General features: G+C 36.8%; 2 protein-coding genes across 9 annotated transcripts; one reads left to right on the top strand and one right to left on the bottom strand.

Moving 5' to 3' along the window:
* On the top strand, nt 230-1,335 carry LOC104710843 (short-chain dehydrogenase reductase ATA1). Its single transcript, XM_010427503.1, has 2 exons — nt 230-639; nt 722-1,335. The coding sequence occupies exons 1-2, from the start codon at nt 246-248 to the stop codon at nt 1,144-1,146; spliced, it is 819 nt and encodes a 272-aa protein (XP_010425805.1). The 5' UTR covers nt 230-245; the 3' UTR covers nt 1,147-1,335.
* On the bottom strand, nt 9,758-13,747 carry LOC104710842. 8 transcript variants are annotated; one of them, XR_002033151.1, is made up of 5 exons: nt 11,418-11,591; nt 10,981-11,141; nt 10,331-10,414; nt 10,171-10,223; nt 9,758-10,081 (listed from the first exon to the last, which is right to left on the bottom strand). XR_002033151.1 is itself a non-coding variant. In XM_010427501.1 (4 exons), exons 1-4 carry the CDS (start codon nt 13,718-13,720, stop codon nt 10,458-10,460), a joined length of 429 nt encoding a protein of 142 aa, XP_010425803.1. In that variant the 5' UTR covers nt 13,721-13,747; the 3' UTR covers nt 10,421-10,457. The 8 variants fall into 8 exon arrangements, 2 of the variants coding, with proteins under 2 accessions (XP_010425803.1, XP_010425802.1); XR_755097.2 differs by having other exon boundaries at nt 10,175-10,223; XR_002033152.1 differs by lacking the exon at nt 10,331-10,414 and having other exon boundaries at nt 11,418-11,593.

Here is a 16,466-nt window from a genome sequence, read left to right as displayed (position 1 = left end):
ATATCTTAAAGTTGCTACGAACCTATTTCGCTTCTTTAAATATATATATAATTTAAATATATATATATATAATATTAATTCATCAAACTTGAATTAACGTGAAGAAGATGAATGAACTAACAAGTGAAAGAAATTAGAGTAGTTGATGGAGAGGTAAAGAGCATGTCTAACAAGAAGAAACATAAAAAGGTGTTATAACAACAAGATCGAATATCAATATCCTCTCAAGAGATAGTAAACCTAAAATGACAAACTCAAACAAAAGATTATTTGAGAAGGTTGCGATAATAACCGGAGGAGCAAGAGGAATTGGAGCGGCCACGGCGAGATTGTTCACGGAGAACGGTGCGTATGTGATAGTTGCGGATATCCTTGAGAATGAAGGCATTCATGTGGCGGAATCAATCGGTGGGTGTTACGTTCATTGTGATGTGTCCAAGGAGGCTGACGTTGAGGCCGCGGTGGAGCTAGCTATGAGACGTAAGGGGAGGCTGGATGTGATGTTCAACAACGCCGGGATGACGTTTAACGAAGGTAGCATCATGGAGATGGACGTGGACATGGCTAACAAACTTGTCTCGGTCAATGTCAATGGTGTTTTGCATGGCATCAAACATGCCGCTAAGGCCATGATCAAAGGTTTCTTATTACTACCTTAAATTCCACATTATGTTAGTCTTTTAATTATAATTAAGACAACTAAGTTTAGCTGTCCGAGAAGGGGGAGGAGGAGGATCGATAATATGCACATCGAGCTCATCAGGGGTAATGGGAGGACTAGGAGGGCACGCATATACGCTCTCCAAAGGAGCCATCAACGGGTTAGTGAGGACAACGGCGTGCGAGCTTGGGTCTCATGGCATCCGTGTGAACAGCATCTCTCCTCATGGAGTTCCGACTGACATCTTGGTTAATGCGTACCGTAAGTACCTTAACAATGACAAACTCGATGTTGCTGAGGTCACCGACATTGTGGCCGAGAAAGGGAGTTTGCTGACCGGTAGAGCCGGTACTGTGGAGGATGTGGCTCAAGCAGCTTTGTTTCTTGCAAGCCAAGAATCATCAGGGTTCATTACCGGACATAACCTGGTTGTTGATGGTGGTTACACGTCGGCCACTAGTACCATGAAATTTATCTACAACTAGTTTTCGTTCTGGTGAATTGATTGGAAATATCCTGGAGATGTTTCCTTTTCAAAGTTGTTCTTTAATTTTCATGTTTTTATTCTTAACATGAAACCAAGTATTCCTCTTCGTTCTCGTGGTTAAAAGAGTAGACGATGTTTTTCATTTTTCTTTTTGCCGTCTAAAATTATTTAAATTCAAAGAAACAGGTTCACGAGGAAACATAACATTGCAGCTCAAAACAGGGCACAAATGCTTATAACAAATAGAAGATGAATAAGATTATTAAAAGATTACTAACCCAAAGAAATTATTCCTCGCTTTTTTTCTTCAATTAATACGCATATGTAACCAAATTAGACCTCCACTAGCTTGATCAAAAGCGTCCATTTCTTGTAAATTTTTTGGCAATGTCTATTGCAATCAGCTGAATTTGTTTTTGTTGATGAGAATTAAAGGTTACACTAAGGAAACCTATAACTAAGCGATGAAGAGTAGATGATGTTTAGAATTAATTAAGCTCATGGTTTCCATAAGATGGAGGTACCGTCTAGACGAATGACTTCGTTCTGGTATGATATTGTTGGAAATGTCCTAAAATCATTTGTACTTACTCTTGTATAGTCAAGGTTCGAAAGTCGAATAATATTAGATGATTATAATGTTTTGCTAAAAGCCTTTTATGATCAATGACTTTAGAAGCTTATTGCTAATATTATTCGATTCTACAGGGACACATACCTAAGCAGACTGGATTAATGTAATGTTGGGTTTGATATAATATATATATATATATGTTATATAAAATATACATATATATATTTATATTTGTGCAGTTATAAAATATGTTAGTATAATACATATGTCATATTTGATATATATGTATGTTTATAAACCTAAACGAGTTAGGTTAACGTCGATCAATATATAATTGACGTTTTGCGTTTGATTAATAGACATACATAGATTCTCGCCGAAACCTAACCGAAGACAAAAGTGTTTGTCACGATCGAGATTTGATCTCTACGGCACTAGCATCCCGTTCGATCCAGTTTGTGTGCGTGTGGATACCAGTAGAGGCACGGCGTTTGGAATGCTTTACAACCTTGGTTTATTTTAGTTCATTTTTCTGCTGTGAACTATCCAGATATATTCATAATCTTATGACATAGATTTGACTCAATATTTACATGAATCCTGGCATTAGAATTTGTGACTAGTTTTAGAAATCGTTATAAACCGGTTCAAATTCCATCAATGATATCAGAGCCTACATGTATAATTTTGAATTAAACCTAATTTACTGTTCATATTTGATATGCAAAGTAATTTTGTTTTGTTTGTTAAATCCGATTATCATGTTTGATGAATGAATAATCGATACATGCAGAGATGTAAAGTTGTTTACGTTGCATGTATTATTATACAGGACATAAGAATTATGAATATAATATAATATGGTTAAAAGAACAGCACATATTCCGGCAATACAAGTCTGTTTGATTTTGTATCATATATATAAGAGACTTATGATCTGTTTCATTACGTCTCTTGTAAGGCATAATAGTTATGCATATATGATGATACGTATCACTAATTAATAAAATATATTCGATATATTTTGTTAAAGTATCACGTTTTTTTGCGTATATGTATATTATGTTTGATTGATGAATAAGTATATAATATATATATATATATATATATATATGTGACAGAAAATTTATGTTCGATTGAGTGGATTCGTATTTTATAATGAGAGTCATTATAAAATTAGTTGATCGGAGCTGTAGTTTCTGAAATTTAAAATTTAATGTTCTAATAAGATTAGAGCTATTGACATTTAATTAAGATTAAGTTTTCAAATAGTTAACATTTTAATATGATTAAAATATATTATAATATAACTTAAACAAAACATAATTGTTCTTGTTTATCATTCGTTATCAAGTGGTTTGTATATTCGGTGAATGCAGAGACTTGGTAAATTAAAATTCCTCTAATCTTAATTTGATTAAAAAAAGTTAGTTTGTCTAAATCATCTTAATATGATTAAGAACGATAGACAAATTAATAATTATACATATTAGATATGTATTAGTTAAAATATTTTATATATCAGATATAAAATTTAGATAAAATAGAAATTAATTCAGATTAATTTTCTGAATAATTAATAATTTTAATTTGATTAAAATAATTAAATTGTTTATAATTCTTTTAACTACATATAAGATATGTATTAGTTATATTTTATTTATATTGGATATAAATGTTAAATATAAGATTAATTTATAAAATTAATTCCTCAATAAATATCAAGTATTTTTGATGTCTTTCCAATCTTGTCTACTGTCAAGCCTCGTTTCATTATGTGATGGGTCTACCAAGTAGAATGTCCATGATTACATGAGTAAGACAGATGGTAATGGTTACTATTTGAGTTAAAAGATTGGTTTACTTGACTAAGCTATCAAAACGGTTTTTGGTTTAGAGACATATGTTGGATATGACATAAGATGTTATCTAACAACCAAGAATTATATTGGATATAATTAGCAAGGATGTTGCTTACCTAAATAACTAATTATTCGGGCGATGAGCCAAAGCTCACTTGAATTTTAGTGAAATAAGGATCTTGGATTACTATATTCTTATGAGGAAATTTTGTTTTGAGTATAGTATGACTTTTCTTAATTGTTGAGATTTCTCTAATTTATGAACATCATATTAATTTCTGCTATTCTTTTGATATAGAGATGTCAAATCCTCACAATTTTAATTCATCTCAATGTGTCACTAAGAATGAAAATTTGGATGGATCAAACCTCCATGATTGGTATCAAGTTCCAAGAAATGTTCTCGCAAGGGAAGAAAAGAGTTTCACCCATAAAAACAACTTTCCTGAAAAATACTTGGAAGATCTCAAAGAAGAAGGTTTTCGAAACTTCTTCTACAGGAAATATATGTTATAGAGGTAAATGTTACCACTTGTGGTTCTACTCGTTGGGTATTAGATACTGGCTGTGGTGCTCATATTTGTACAAATTTGAAAGGCCTAAGCAATAGTAGAATTTTGGAGAAAGGACAAGTGGAGCAAAAGTTGTTGCTTTGGCCATAGATACATATCAGTTGTCTTTGCCTTCTGGCATGATTTTGGAACTTAAGAATTGCTACTATGTACCTACAATAAATAAGAATATCATCTATATTTCATGTTTGGACATGGAAGGTTTTCATTTTTCAATCAAGAACAAATGTTGTTCATTTGATCGTGATGATATTTTTTATGGTAGCGGTCCATTAGAGAATGGACTTTATGTTCTAAACCAGGGTATGCCTATCTATGACATCCGTGTTAAATGATTTAAGTCTAATGACTCAAATCCTACTTTTCTTTGGCATTGTCGTTTAGGCCATATAAATGAGAAACACATTCAGAAGCTTCATAGTGATGGACTTTTGAACTCATTTGATTATGAATCATATGAAAAATGTGAATCTTGTTTGTTGGGTAAAATGACTAAGGCTTCCTTTACTAGACACAGTGAAAGGGCCAGTGACTTTTTAGGCCTTGTGCATACAGATGTATGTGGACCAATGAGCTTAGGTGCCAGAGGAAACTATCAGTACTTCATTACATTTACTGATGACTTTAGTAGATATGGTTATGTTTATGAAACATAAATCTGAAACTTTTGAATAATTCAAAGAATTTCATAATGAAGTACAAAACCAACTTGACAAAACATTTCAAGCTCTTCGATCAGATCGTAGAGGAGAATATTTGAGCCAAGTTTTTTTGTGATCATCTGAGAGAATGTGGAACTGTTTCACAACTGACTCCTCCATGAACACCTCAATGGAATGGTGTGTCTAAAAGGAGAAATCAGACTTTATTTGATATGGTTCGGTCAATGATGAGTCACACAGATCTTCCATTATCCTTTTGGGGATATGCTCTAGAAATGTCTGCGTTTACGCTAAATAGATGCCCATCAAAATTAGTTGAAAAAAAAGACACTATATGAGATATGGACTGGAAAAGTTCCTACTTTGTCTTTTCTAAAATTTGGGGTTGTGAAGCTTATATCAAACGTTTGATTATTGATAAGCTTGTACCCAAATCTTATAAGGGCTAGTTCGTTTGATATCCTAAATAGATCAAAGGTTATTTTTACAACCACACCGAGAACAAAGTGTTTGTTGCTCGAAATTGTGTCTTTTTAGAGATAATTTCTTTCTAAGTTGTACAGTGGTAGTAGGGTACTCCACCTATTCAGGAAAAACATCTTTTAGATGGAGTCTTTGTTCTAATGAGATAGTCAAAGAGTTTGATTATATTAGAAACAAAGAAGAGTCTTGCGTTTACAAGAAGACTAGTGGGAGCAATTAATTGAAATGATATTTCTTTTTCTAAGTATGTTAAGACTTGGCTTGGAAATTGTTTTTAATGAAAGACATGGGAGAAGCTACGTACATTCTTGGAATAAGGATCTATATAGATAGATTAATTAAACTAAGTCAAGATACTTATATAGATAAGGTCTTGCACATGTTTAATATGCTATGTACTCATCCTGCTGTGGCATTAGATTTCTAAAGATGTGATATCAATTCTAGTGGGAGAATTTTATATCATGATATGATGTTCATGTTTACATACATTTGATGTATTTTCAAATTAATGAAATTTGTTTCATTATTATTTGGTTATTGGATAACTAAATAATTGTCCCAAAATAAATTATTTTATCATTATAGGTCATCAAGTATGTGACTTGATCATGAAACCCTATAAATGAAAGATAACATAAATTATTGAGGTCCCTAGTCAAGGTTATTAAAATGGGAAATTAATAACTATAAATGACTAGTATGTGAGGTGATTGATGACTAAGTTTCATGGAGTCATTGATATGTAGTATTAAAGTCAATCACATTAATATGTGTTGGAGAACATAGTATTGGAATTATCAGAATAGATGATTCCAGTACAAGTGGGAGATTGTTGGGAATATCCTAAAATCATTTGTACTTACTCTTGTATAGTCAAGGTTCGAAAGTCAAATAATATTAGATGATCATAATGTTTTGCTAGAAACCTCTTATGATCAATGACTTTAGAAGCTTATTGCTAATATTATTCGATCCTACAGGGTCACACACCTAAACAGACTGGATTAATGTAATGTTGGGTTTGATATAATATATATATGTTATATGAGATATACATATATATATATATATTTATATTTGTGCAGTTATAAAATATGTTAATATAATACATATGTCATATTTGATATATATATGTATGTTTATAAACGCACATAAGTGGGAATTGGGCTTGGCCCATTAGCAAACCTAAACGAGTTAGGTTAACGGCGATCAATATATAATTGACGTTTTGCGTTTGATTAATAGACATACATAGATTCTCGCCGAAACCTAACCAAAGACAAAAGTGTTTGTCACGATCGAGATTTGATCTATACGGCACTAGCATCCCGTTCGATCCCGTTTGTGTGCGTGTGGATACCAGTAGAGGCACAACGTTTGGAGTGCTTTACAACTTTGGTTTATTTTAGTTCATTTTTCCGCTGCAAACTATCCAGGTATATTGATAATCTTATGACATAGATTTGATTCAATATTTACATGAATCCTGGCATTAGAATTTGTGACTAGTTTTATAAATCGTTATAAACCGGTTCAAATTCCAACAGATATATGGTGTCCGCTGGCGCTGGGGAAGCTTGCTGATCTTGTGGGTTCACTTGCCACTATTAACATGGGAACAGCTGTAACAACCCGTCCCGTGGACCCCACTATCTTTACTGCTAGCCTACTAGCCTCACTGCTAACAGTCCCAACGGACCCCAAGCTGGCCCTGCAGGGCATCGATCCTAACCCATCACTGTGGATATCCCAATCCACCGGTAGGTTATTGGTGCGCCAGGCGTTCCTCGAACCCTGGTCATCACCCTTTAATAACCTTCCCACAGGACAAGCTGTCACCAATTGACCTGCAAAAATAAAAGGACCGACCTTTTTTTTTTTTAAATAATAAATAATAAATATAATATTGTAAATAAACTACAACTAGTGGTCCCATACCCACTAGCCACCTAACCACAATCACAATCATTAGCGGAATAACCAATCTCAATATCCAATAAATATCCAATAATATAACCAATAAATATAACATCAACAATATCCAATAATCAAATAACAGGAAACATAGAACAAGCAACCTAGCAATGTTCTAATGACCCAACTCTAGCAACCTAGCAATGCCAGACAACATCAAACCGAGTCCCTAGAACATCCTCCTCTTCATTGTCTTGATTCCCCGATCACACTTTGCCTTTACCTGCACCGCAAACACATATTGAGATGCATGAGTATTTGATAAACACTCAGTGGGCTATACACACAAGCAATAAGATCTCTACATGCCACAATCAACAATCAATAAACAAACCAGGCAATATACAAAGCATGCAACATCCGTCGTAGCTGAAAGAAGGGTGTCGACCGACACCAGATGGTGTCGATCGACACTGACAATCTGGTGTCGACCAACACCATGCCCGACACTCCTGAAAACTCTAGTTTGTGTCGACCGACACCTCCACATGGTGTCGATCGACACTCGCCAAAGTCTCGAGCCATCCTCGCGTTAGTGTCGACCGACACCCCAACTGGTGTCGACCGACACCGATGCCGAGCATCGATTTCCTTCGATCAAAAACTCCGAATCTCGCCTCCAATCTTCTCCAATCCGCTCCATGCATTCCAGAAGCCAAACCGAGCCATAGCAGCGACGTAAAACCATAGAGAACTCAAAGAAACAACCACATAAGCAGCAAATCACAGAAAAATTGGAGATCTTAGCTTAGATAAGCCATGGTCATGCACGCACCTCTTTGCAGGAAGATTAAGACCAATAGCAACGAATCCAACCCTCCNATCACCCTTTAATAACCTTCCCACAGGACAAGCTGTCACCAATTGACCTGCAAAAATAAAAGGACCGACCTTTTTTTTTTTTAAATAATAAATAATAAATATAATATTGTAAATAAACTACAACTAGTGGTCCCATACCCACTAGCCACCTAACCACAATCACAATCATTAGCGGAATAACCAATCTCAATATCCAATAAATATCCAATAATATAACCAATAAATATAACATCAACAATATCCAATAATCAAATAACAGGAAACATAGAACAAGCAACCTAGCAATGTTCTAATGACCCAACTCTAGCAACCTAGCAATGCCAGACAACATCAAACCGAGTCCCTAGAACATCCTCCTCTTCATTGTCTTGATTCCCCGATCACACTTTGCCTTTACCTGCACCGCAAACACATATTGAGATGCATGAGTATTTGATAAACACTCAGTGGGCTATACACACAAGCAATAAGATCTCTACATGCCACAATCAACAATCAATAAACAAACCAGGCAATATACAAAGCATGCAACATCCGTCGTAGCTGAAAGAAGGGTGTCGACCGACACCAGATGGTGTCGATCGACACTGACAATCTGGTGTCGACCAACACCATGCCCGACACTCCTGAAAACTCTAGTTTGTGTCGACCGACACCTCCACATGGTGTCGATCGACACTCGCCAAAGTCTCGAGCCATCCTCGCGTTAGTGTCGACCGACACCCCAACTGGTGTCGACCGACACCGATGCCGAGCATCGATTTCCTTCGATCAAAAACTCCGAATCTCGCCTCCAATCTTCTCCAATCCGCTCCATGCATTCCAGAAGCCAAACCGAGCCATAGCAGCGACGTAAAACCATAGAGAACTCAAAGAAACAACCACATAAGCAGCAAATCACAGAAAAATTGGAGATCTTAGCTTAGATAAGCCATGGTCATGCACGCACCTCTTTGCAGGAAGATTAAGACCAATAGCAACGAATCCAACCCTCCTAGCAAGCTTCTAGATCCTTCCTAGCTCCAAAACTCTCAAGAACAGCCAGGAATCTCACCAATCTCTCTCAAAATCTCAAGAACAATGCTTTTCTCTCCTTTCTCTCAAAAACAACAAAGCGGCGACAAAATAAACTTCCCAAAACCCTTCTTGTGTCGAAACCTGCTTAAATAACCCGGTTCAATTGTTTCCTAAAACCAAACCGAACCAAATCGATCACTACAAGAAAACACGCAAATAGCGACTGCACTATTAGTCACTATTTAGTCGCTAAACAGTGTGTTACGACTAAATAGCGACTAAAACCAGTAGTTGTAAATTGAGAGTCGCTAAAATAAATAGTCGTAAAATTAGTCGCCAAATAGCGACTATTAGTGACTACATTACGACTAAATTTACGACTACGCAAAATAGTCATAATTTAGTCACCAAATTTAGTGACTAATTGACGACTAATTTACGATTATGTATTTAAATAAATTGTATTTATACAACATTATATATAGAGATATATACTATTTTAATAATAATAATAATAATATATATTTATTAATTATTTTTAAATAGATATATAATTTATTGAATAACGGTTTGTTTTTGGAATGAATTGATATTAAAAATAAAAAAATACTATATTTATTGTTATGAAACCATGATATTAAAAATGTATTACAAAATAAAACTAAAAACATAATTAAAAATAAGAATACATCATACTAGTAAAAAGAGAAAGTAAATATTGGAGGTATCTCGGGGGAAATGCAGAAACATCAAGGGTTTAATGTTTGAAGCGAGGTTGCTTTGCTTTCCCATATGAGAAGTCTTTTGCTTTTGAGATGAATGTTAAAGATTTTGACTTGAAGCAAACTGTAGAGACCCAAGACAAGGAGAAAGGAAGCTGAGCAGATGGAAGCATCTCTTAAGGAACTTAATGTGAGGGAGAATGAGCTCAGGTTGCTTAATGACACCATCAGAGAGAAATCAGCTGAAATGGAGAAGAAAGAAGTTTGCTTACATATACCTAAACTGGATTTAACAAACACAAACGAGGGAGAATGAGCTCAGGCTGCTTACATACCTTGAAGCGATGGAGAATGAGCCCAGGTTGCTCACATATACCTCCTAAACTGGATTCAACAAACCCAACAACTTTGGTTAACAACTTTGATTATATATGGTCACATGAATTCTCTTATGAACTGGATTCCCTTGGACTTAGCTCAAGCAAATATACCTTAGCCTTGGAGTGCCCAACATGAGAAGGACGGAATATGAATTGCCTATTCAGGTTATTGACTTCAATAGTGTCCATGTCAATCTATAACACAAAAGAATCCTAACTGTTAGATGCGAAAACTGATCTATACAGCTTCTTGACAGGTTGAATACAACGAAGGGTGCTGCATTGGTTTAAACATGAGAGCCCTTGAGCATGGTGACCATGAGCCTCCTTGCAACGAACAGACAAAAGAACATGACCTCGCAGGTCCTAAAACAAGATTCAGATTTTCGTAGGACCCAAATTAATATAGCTCAAATATATGATTCTACTCACCTTAATATAATCATCACAGAACACAAATCAATCAACAGAGCTATAAACCTAATTATTTATCCGGTGGCTTGCTTCTCGAATTGAAATATAATATATTCAAAATCAAAATAAAACACAAACTAAAGACACAGAACTTTTAAGGCAAAGTTTAATTTATTCCTTTGAAATTGGGTTGGAAAGAGAAGAAACTCTCATATTCAAAAACCAAACCTAGAAACTTTGACTAACATGGACTCGCAGAAAAAATGTTAAGCAACTAAAATTTATGCTCGATCTGAAATAATCTGATATACAAGAGTAATAATCGAAAATAAACATAAGGCTTTTACCTATCTTCTTCCAGCCAACTGCTTCTTCAAGCTTCTTGACATGTTCTTCAACTTCTCCAAATCCAGTTAACACATATCGAGTTTTATCAAATAAACACACCAAAACTGAGCTGACTGTGAACGAAGTCGATTTTAAAGATCCGGGAACCTCCGTGAAAACCCTAATTGTGTCCATTATACAAAGATGAAATACAAAAATTACAGAACAAGCTTGGACTTTTCGAGATTAAAACGTAAAATCAGGGTTTCAAATTACAGGGAAAGCTTGAGATTTGAGAGCAGAGACGAGAAATGAAATGAGGAAGAGTTAATAAAAATCTTCGACGAAGATTCATTTTGTGGGTTCAGACTAAAACAGATCTGAAAGGTTTAGATCTAATAGTTTTTTCGAGAAGTCCTAGAGAAAAGGGGGAGATGATTAGAGAAAGAAGACTTACCCGACAGACTCAAATCGACGGGACGTGGAAGACGACGATCGGAGGCTTGGCCGGACAAGTCATCGCGATTCGAAATAGAGAAATGAGAAATGAGAAATGAGAGTGATGTTGTTTTGTCAAGGAACGGAGGCACAAAATCTAGGGTTAGCATTTCTTTGTTTTTGTGTTCTGTTTTCCTTTTGTGGCTCAATTTCGATTATATCAAAGCCCCAAGTGATACAAAGCTTTTTAAGGCCCAAATGATTAGTTTTAGGTTTAAAAATGACTAATTTAATAAATTTTAGAAAGGTTAAAGTATATGTAAATACTAAATAGTTTTACAAATTGATTTTATACATATATATATATATATATAATGGTTATATTTTGGTTAAATCGTGTATAATTTAGTTTCTGTATATGCAATATAAAGGTTTAAAATTTAAGGTATAGGGTTTGGGGTATAGATTTAACTTTTAAGATTTGAGGTTAAGTTTTGATAAAAATATAAGATTTGGAAAACTGTAATTTTTATAAGTGTTAGGTCTCAGTTTTTGGATATACTATAATAATTAGATATTCTTATAAATTTTCGAATCTTGGTTTTATGTATACATACATATATATATATTTGTATATATGAATTTATGGTTGAATAATTAATTTCTAAGATTTACAGTTTATAATTTAGCTTTTGGAGTTTGGTTAAGTGTTCAAGATTAATTTTTTTTTATAATTTTTTTTTAAAATAGCGACTGATATGCGACTTCTTAGCAATCTTTACTATGAGTCGCATATTAGTCACTAAATTGGCGACTATTTAGCGACTACATGTTTTGGTATGCAATATAGTCATAAAATAGTCGCTAAATTACGACTAAACTACCGACTACCATACGTAGTCGCCAAAAAGCGACTGATATACAACCAAATATTTGTAGTCGTAAAATCGTCGTATATTAGTCGTTACGTAGTCACCATTTTTGGCGACTACATTTGTAGTCACCAACTGTAGTCGTAAAAACCATGTTTTCTTGTAGTGGATTAAAAACTCAATCTGGTCGAACCAGAATTTAGTGGTGNTATAGCCTTGGAGTGCCCAACATGAGAAGGACGGAATATGAATTGCCTATTCAGGTTATTGACTTCAATAGTGTCCATGTCAATCTATAACACAAAAGAATCCTAACTGTTAGATGCGAAAACTGATCTATACAGCTTCTTGACAGGTTGAATACAACGAAGGGTGCTGCATTGGTTTAAACATGAGAGCCCTTGAGCATGGTGACCATGAGCCTCCTTGCAACGAACAGACAAAAGAACATGACCTCGCAGGTCCTAAAACAAGATTCAGATTTTCGTAGGACCCAAATTAATATAGCTCAAATATATGATTCTACTCACCTTAATATAATCATCACAGAACACAAATCAATCAACAGAGCTATAAACCTAATTATTTATCCGGTGGCTTGCTTCTCGAATTGAAATATAATATATTCAAAATCAAAATAAAACACAAACTAAAGACACAGAACTTTTAAGGCAAAGTTTAATTTATTCCTTTGAAATTGGGTTGGAAAGAGAAGAAACTCTCATATTCAAAAACCAAACCTAGAAACTTTGACTAACATGGACTCGCAGAAAAAATGTTAAGCAACTAAAATTTATGCTCAATCTGAAATAATCTGATATACAAGAGTAATAATCGAAAATAAACATAAGGCTTTTACCTATCTTCTTCCAGCCAACTGCTTCTTCAAGCTTCTTGACATGTTCTTCAACTTCAACAAATCCAGTTAACACATATCGAGTTTTATCAAATAAACACACCAAAACTGAGCTGACTGTGAACGAAGTCGATTTTAAAGATCCGGGAACCTCCGTGAAAACCCTAATTGTGTCCATTATACAAAGATGAAATACAAAAATTACAGAACAAGCTTGGACTTTTCGAGATTAAAACGTAAAATCAGGGTTTCAAATTACAGGGAAAGCTTGAGATTTGAGAGCAGAGACGAGAAATGAAATGAGGAAGAGTTAATAAAAATCTTCGACGAAGATTCATTTTGTGGGTTCAGACTAAAACAGATCTGAAAGGTTTAGATCTAATAGTTTTTTCGAGAAGTCCTAGAGAAANACCATGCAACCGTCTCCACGGCCTGCACTCCTCCGACTAATCTACAGAAGGTCACCTCTAGGCGATAGACTCACGCTACAGGCGTCATTTGCTCTCGACTTTTGGACTTTCCTTTACCCATAGGCCTNAATGAGAGTGATGTTGTTTTGTCAAGGAACGGAGGCACAAAATCTAGGGTTAGCATTTCTTTGTTTTTGTGTTCTGTTTTCCTTTTGTGGCTCAATTTCGATTATATCAAAGCCCCAAGTGATACAAAGCTTTTTAAGGCCCAAATGATTAGTTTTAGGTTTAAAAATGACTAATTTAATAAATTTNGTATACCTACCATATTCCCAAGCCACAAAGTCTCAGAATATGGCAGTACTAGGAGAACCTAAGTCCTCCAAGAGTCGCGAGCAAACAATTCTGAACACGTCTAAGTCCTATCCCTATCCAGGTTTCCTTCCCGTGGCTCGCATAAAACATCTCAATGTCCTACCAACCACATATCCCCTCACTGGAATACCTCATGACCACACAAGGATCATATACATGCCACAAGGGCCAAATAAATGTCCTAAACATGACCGCCACCAAGGCCAAACAAATGTCCTAAACAGGACCGTCACCAAGGCCAAACAAATGTCCTAAACAGGACCGCCACCAAGGCCAAACAAATGTCCTAAACAGGACAGCCACCAAGGCCACTCGTCCCAAAGGACCGTCACAAAGACCATCTGTCCCGAAGGACCGCTTAAACAGGCACTCTGGCTAAACAGCCTGCCACAAAGGCCACACAATTGGCTAAAAAGCCCACCACAAAGGCCACACAATGGCTAAACAGCCCGCCACAAAGGCCACACACGGCTGGGGATGATAAGTTGTACTCATATGCACCTTAGTGCCCATATCTGCCTGAAATGCCTTCCAGAACACCGAAGTGAACTTAGAATCCCTATCAGATACAATACTCGCTGGCACCCCATGCAACCTGACTATCTCCCTCACATACTTCTTAGCCAGGACCGCTGCTCCATCAGTCTTCTAAATGGCCAGAAAATGTGCTGACTTAGTCAACCGGTCCACAATGACCCAAATAGCATCAAATGTCCTGGACAATGGCAATCCTACCACAAAATCCATAGTAATCATATCCCACTTCCACTTAGGAATGGGTAGACTCTTCAGCAACCCGCCAGGAACTTGATGCTCAGCCTTCACTAGCTGACACACATTGCACCTCATGACCCAGCTAGCTACATCCTTCTTCATCCCGACCCAGTGATAGTACCTCTTGAGATCACGGTATATCTTAGTCGCTCATGGATGAATAGAAAACCTGCTCGCATGAGCCTCTCTCAGGATCTCCTTTCTCAACTCCTCATCCTTGCGCACACAAATCTGACCATGCACCAAGATAGTACCATTATCTAAGACCTGATACTCTGAATCAACATCCTTTGAGGCATTCACCAGCCCCAAATCCTACTCCTGAGCCAACCGCACCCTACTCAGAAGATCTGCTCTATCAACTGCTTCTAAACCCAACGGTTCCTGTGAAATAGCACACAACCTCAACGCACTGATCTCTCCTACCAGAGACTCCATCTCCTGCTCAGGCAAAGCCAACACTGGCGTAGTAGTCAACATCTCTTTCAGGCTTGCAAAACCCTCCACTCACTCCTGTGACCAAATAAAAGGAACATCCTTCCCTATCAACTTAGTCATTGGACGTGCCTTGCTTACAAAACCCTGCACAACTCTCCTGTAGTAACCAGCCAACCCAAGGAAACTCCTGATCTTTGTGGCATTCTGCGGTCTAGGCCAATCTCTGATAGCCTGAATCTTCTCCGGATCTACAGAAATTCCCTCTGCAGAAACAATGTGACCCAGAAACCCATCTCATGCTGCCAAAAACTGCACTTGCTCAACTTAGCAAACAACTTCTGCTCCCGCAGCTTCTCCAAAACTGCTATCAAATGCACTGCATGCTCTTCAGGACTCTTAGAAAATACCAGGATAGCGTCGATGAAAATGATGACAGACACGTCCAGAAACTCCTGAAATACGCTGTTCATCAACCTCAAAAACGCTGCTGGCGCGTTAGTCAACCCGAACGATATCGCCACAAACTCATAAACCCATACCTCGTCCTTCNTGACACCCATCCCCAAAAATCAATTTTTGGTTCGCGGATGTTACAATTCTCCTCCACCAATCTAGATTTGTCCTCGAATCTCGAACAACCATCAGCCAAGGACTACCATGCAACCGTCTCCACGGCCTGCACTCCTCCGACTAATCTACAGAAGGTCACCTCTAGGCGATAGACTCACGCTACAGGCGTCATTTGCTCTCGACTTTTGGACTTTCCTTTACCCATAGGCCTAAACCTTGAGTTTTGGTTGGCTCCTCATCAGACCTAAGTCTGCATGCCATAATATTGGCTCCTCATCGGGCCTAAATCCGCATGCCATAATATATAAGGAAAAATCCAACTCGTCTCTCGGGTTGCCACCCTACAGCGCGCCCCTGGATCGTCATCCAAAGTCGGTATACCCACCATATTCCCAAGCCACAAAGTCTCAGAATATGGCAGTACTAGGAGAACCTAAGTCCTCCAAGAGTCGCGAGCAAACAATTCTAAACACGTCTGAGTCCTATCCCTATCCAGGTTTCCTTCCCGTGGCTCGCATAAAACATCTCAATGTCCTACCAACCACATATCCCCTCACTGGAATACCTCATGACCACACAAGGATCATATACATGCCACAAGGGCCAAATAAATGTCCTAAACATGACCGCCACCAAGGCCAAACAAATGTCCTAAACAGGACCGTCACCAAGGCCAAACAAATGTCCTAAACAGGACCGCCACCAAGGCCAAACAAATGTCCTAAACAGGACAGCCACCAAGGCCACTCGTCCCAAAGGACCGTCACAAAGAC

The sequence above is a fragment of the Camelina sativa genome, chromosome 9 (genome assembly GCF_000633955.1).
Source record: "Camelina sativa cultivar DH55 chromosome 9, Cs, whole genome shotgun sequence".
NCBI classification, from domain to species: domain Eukaryota; kingdom Viridiplantae; phylum Streptophyta; class Magnoliopsida; order Brassicales; family Brassicaceae; genus Camelina; species Camelina sativa.
The sequence above is the reverse complement of the archived record's forward strand: the minus strand, read 5'-3'. Positions and strand labels throughout refer to the sequence as shown.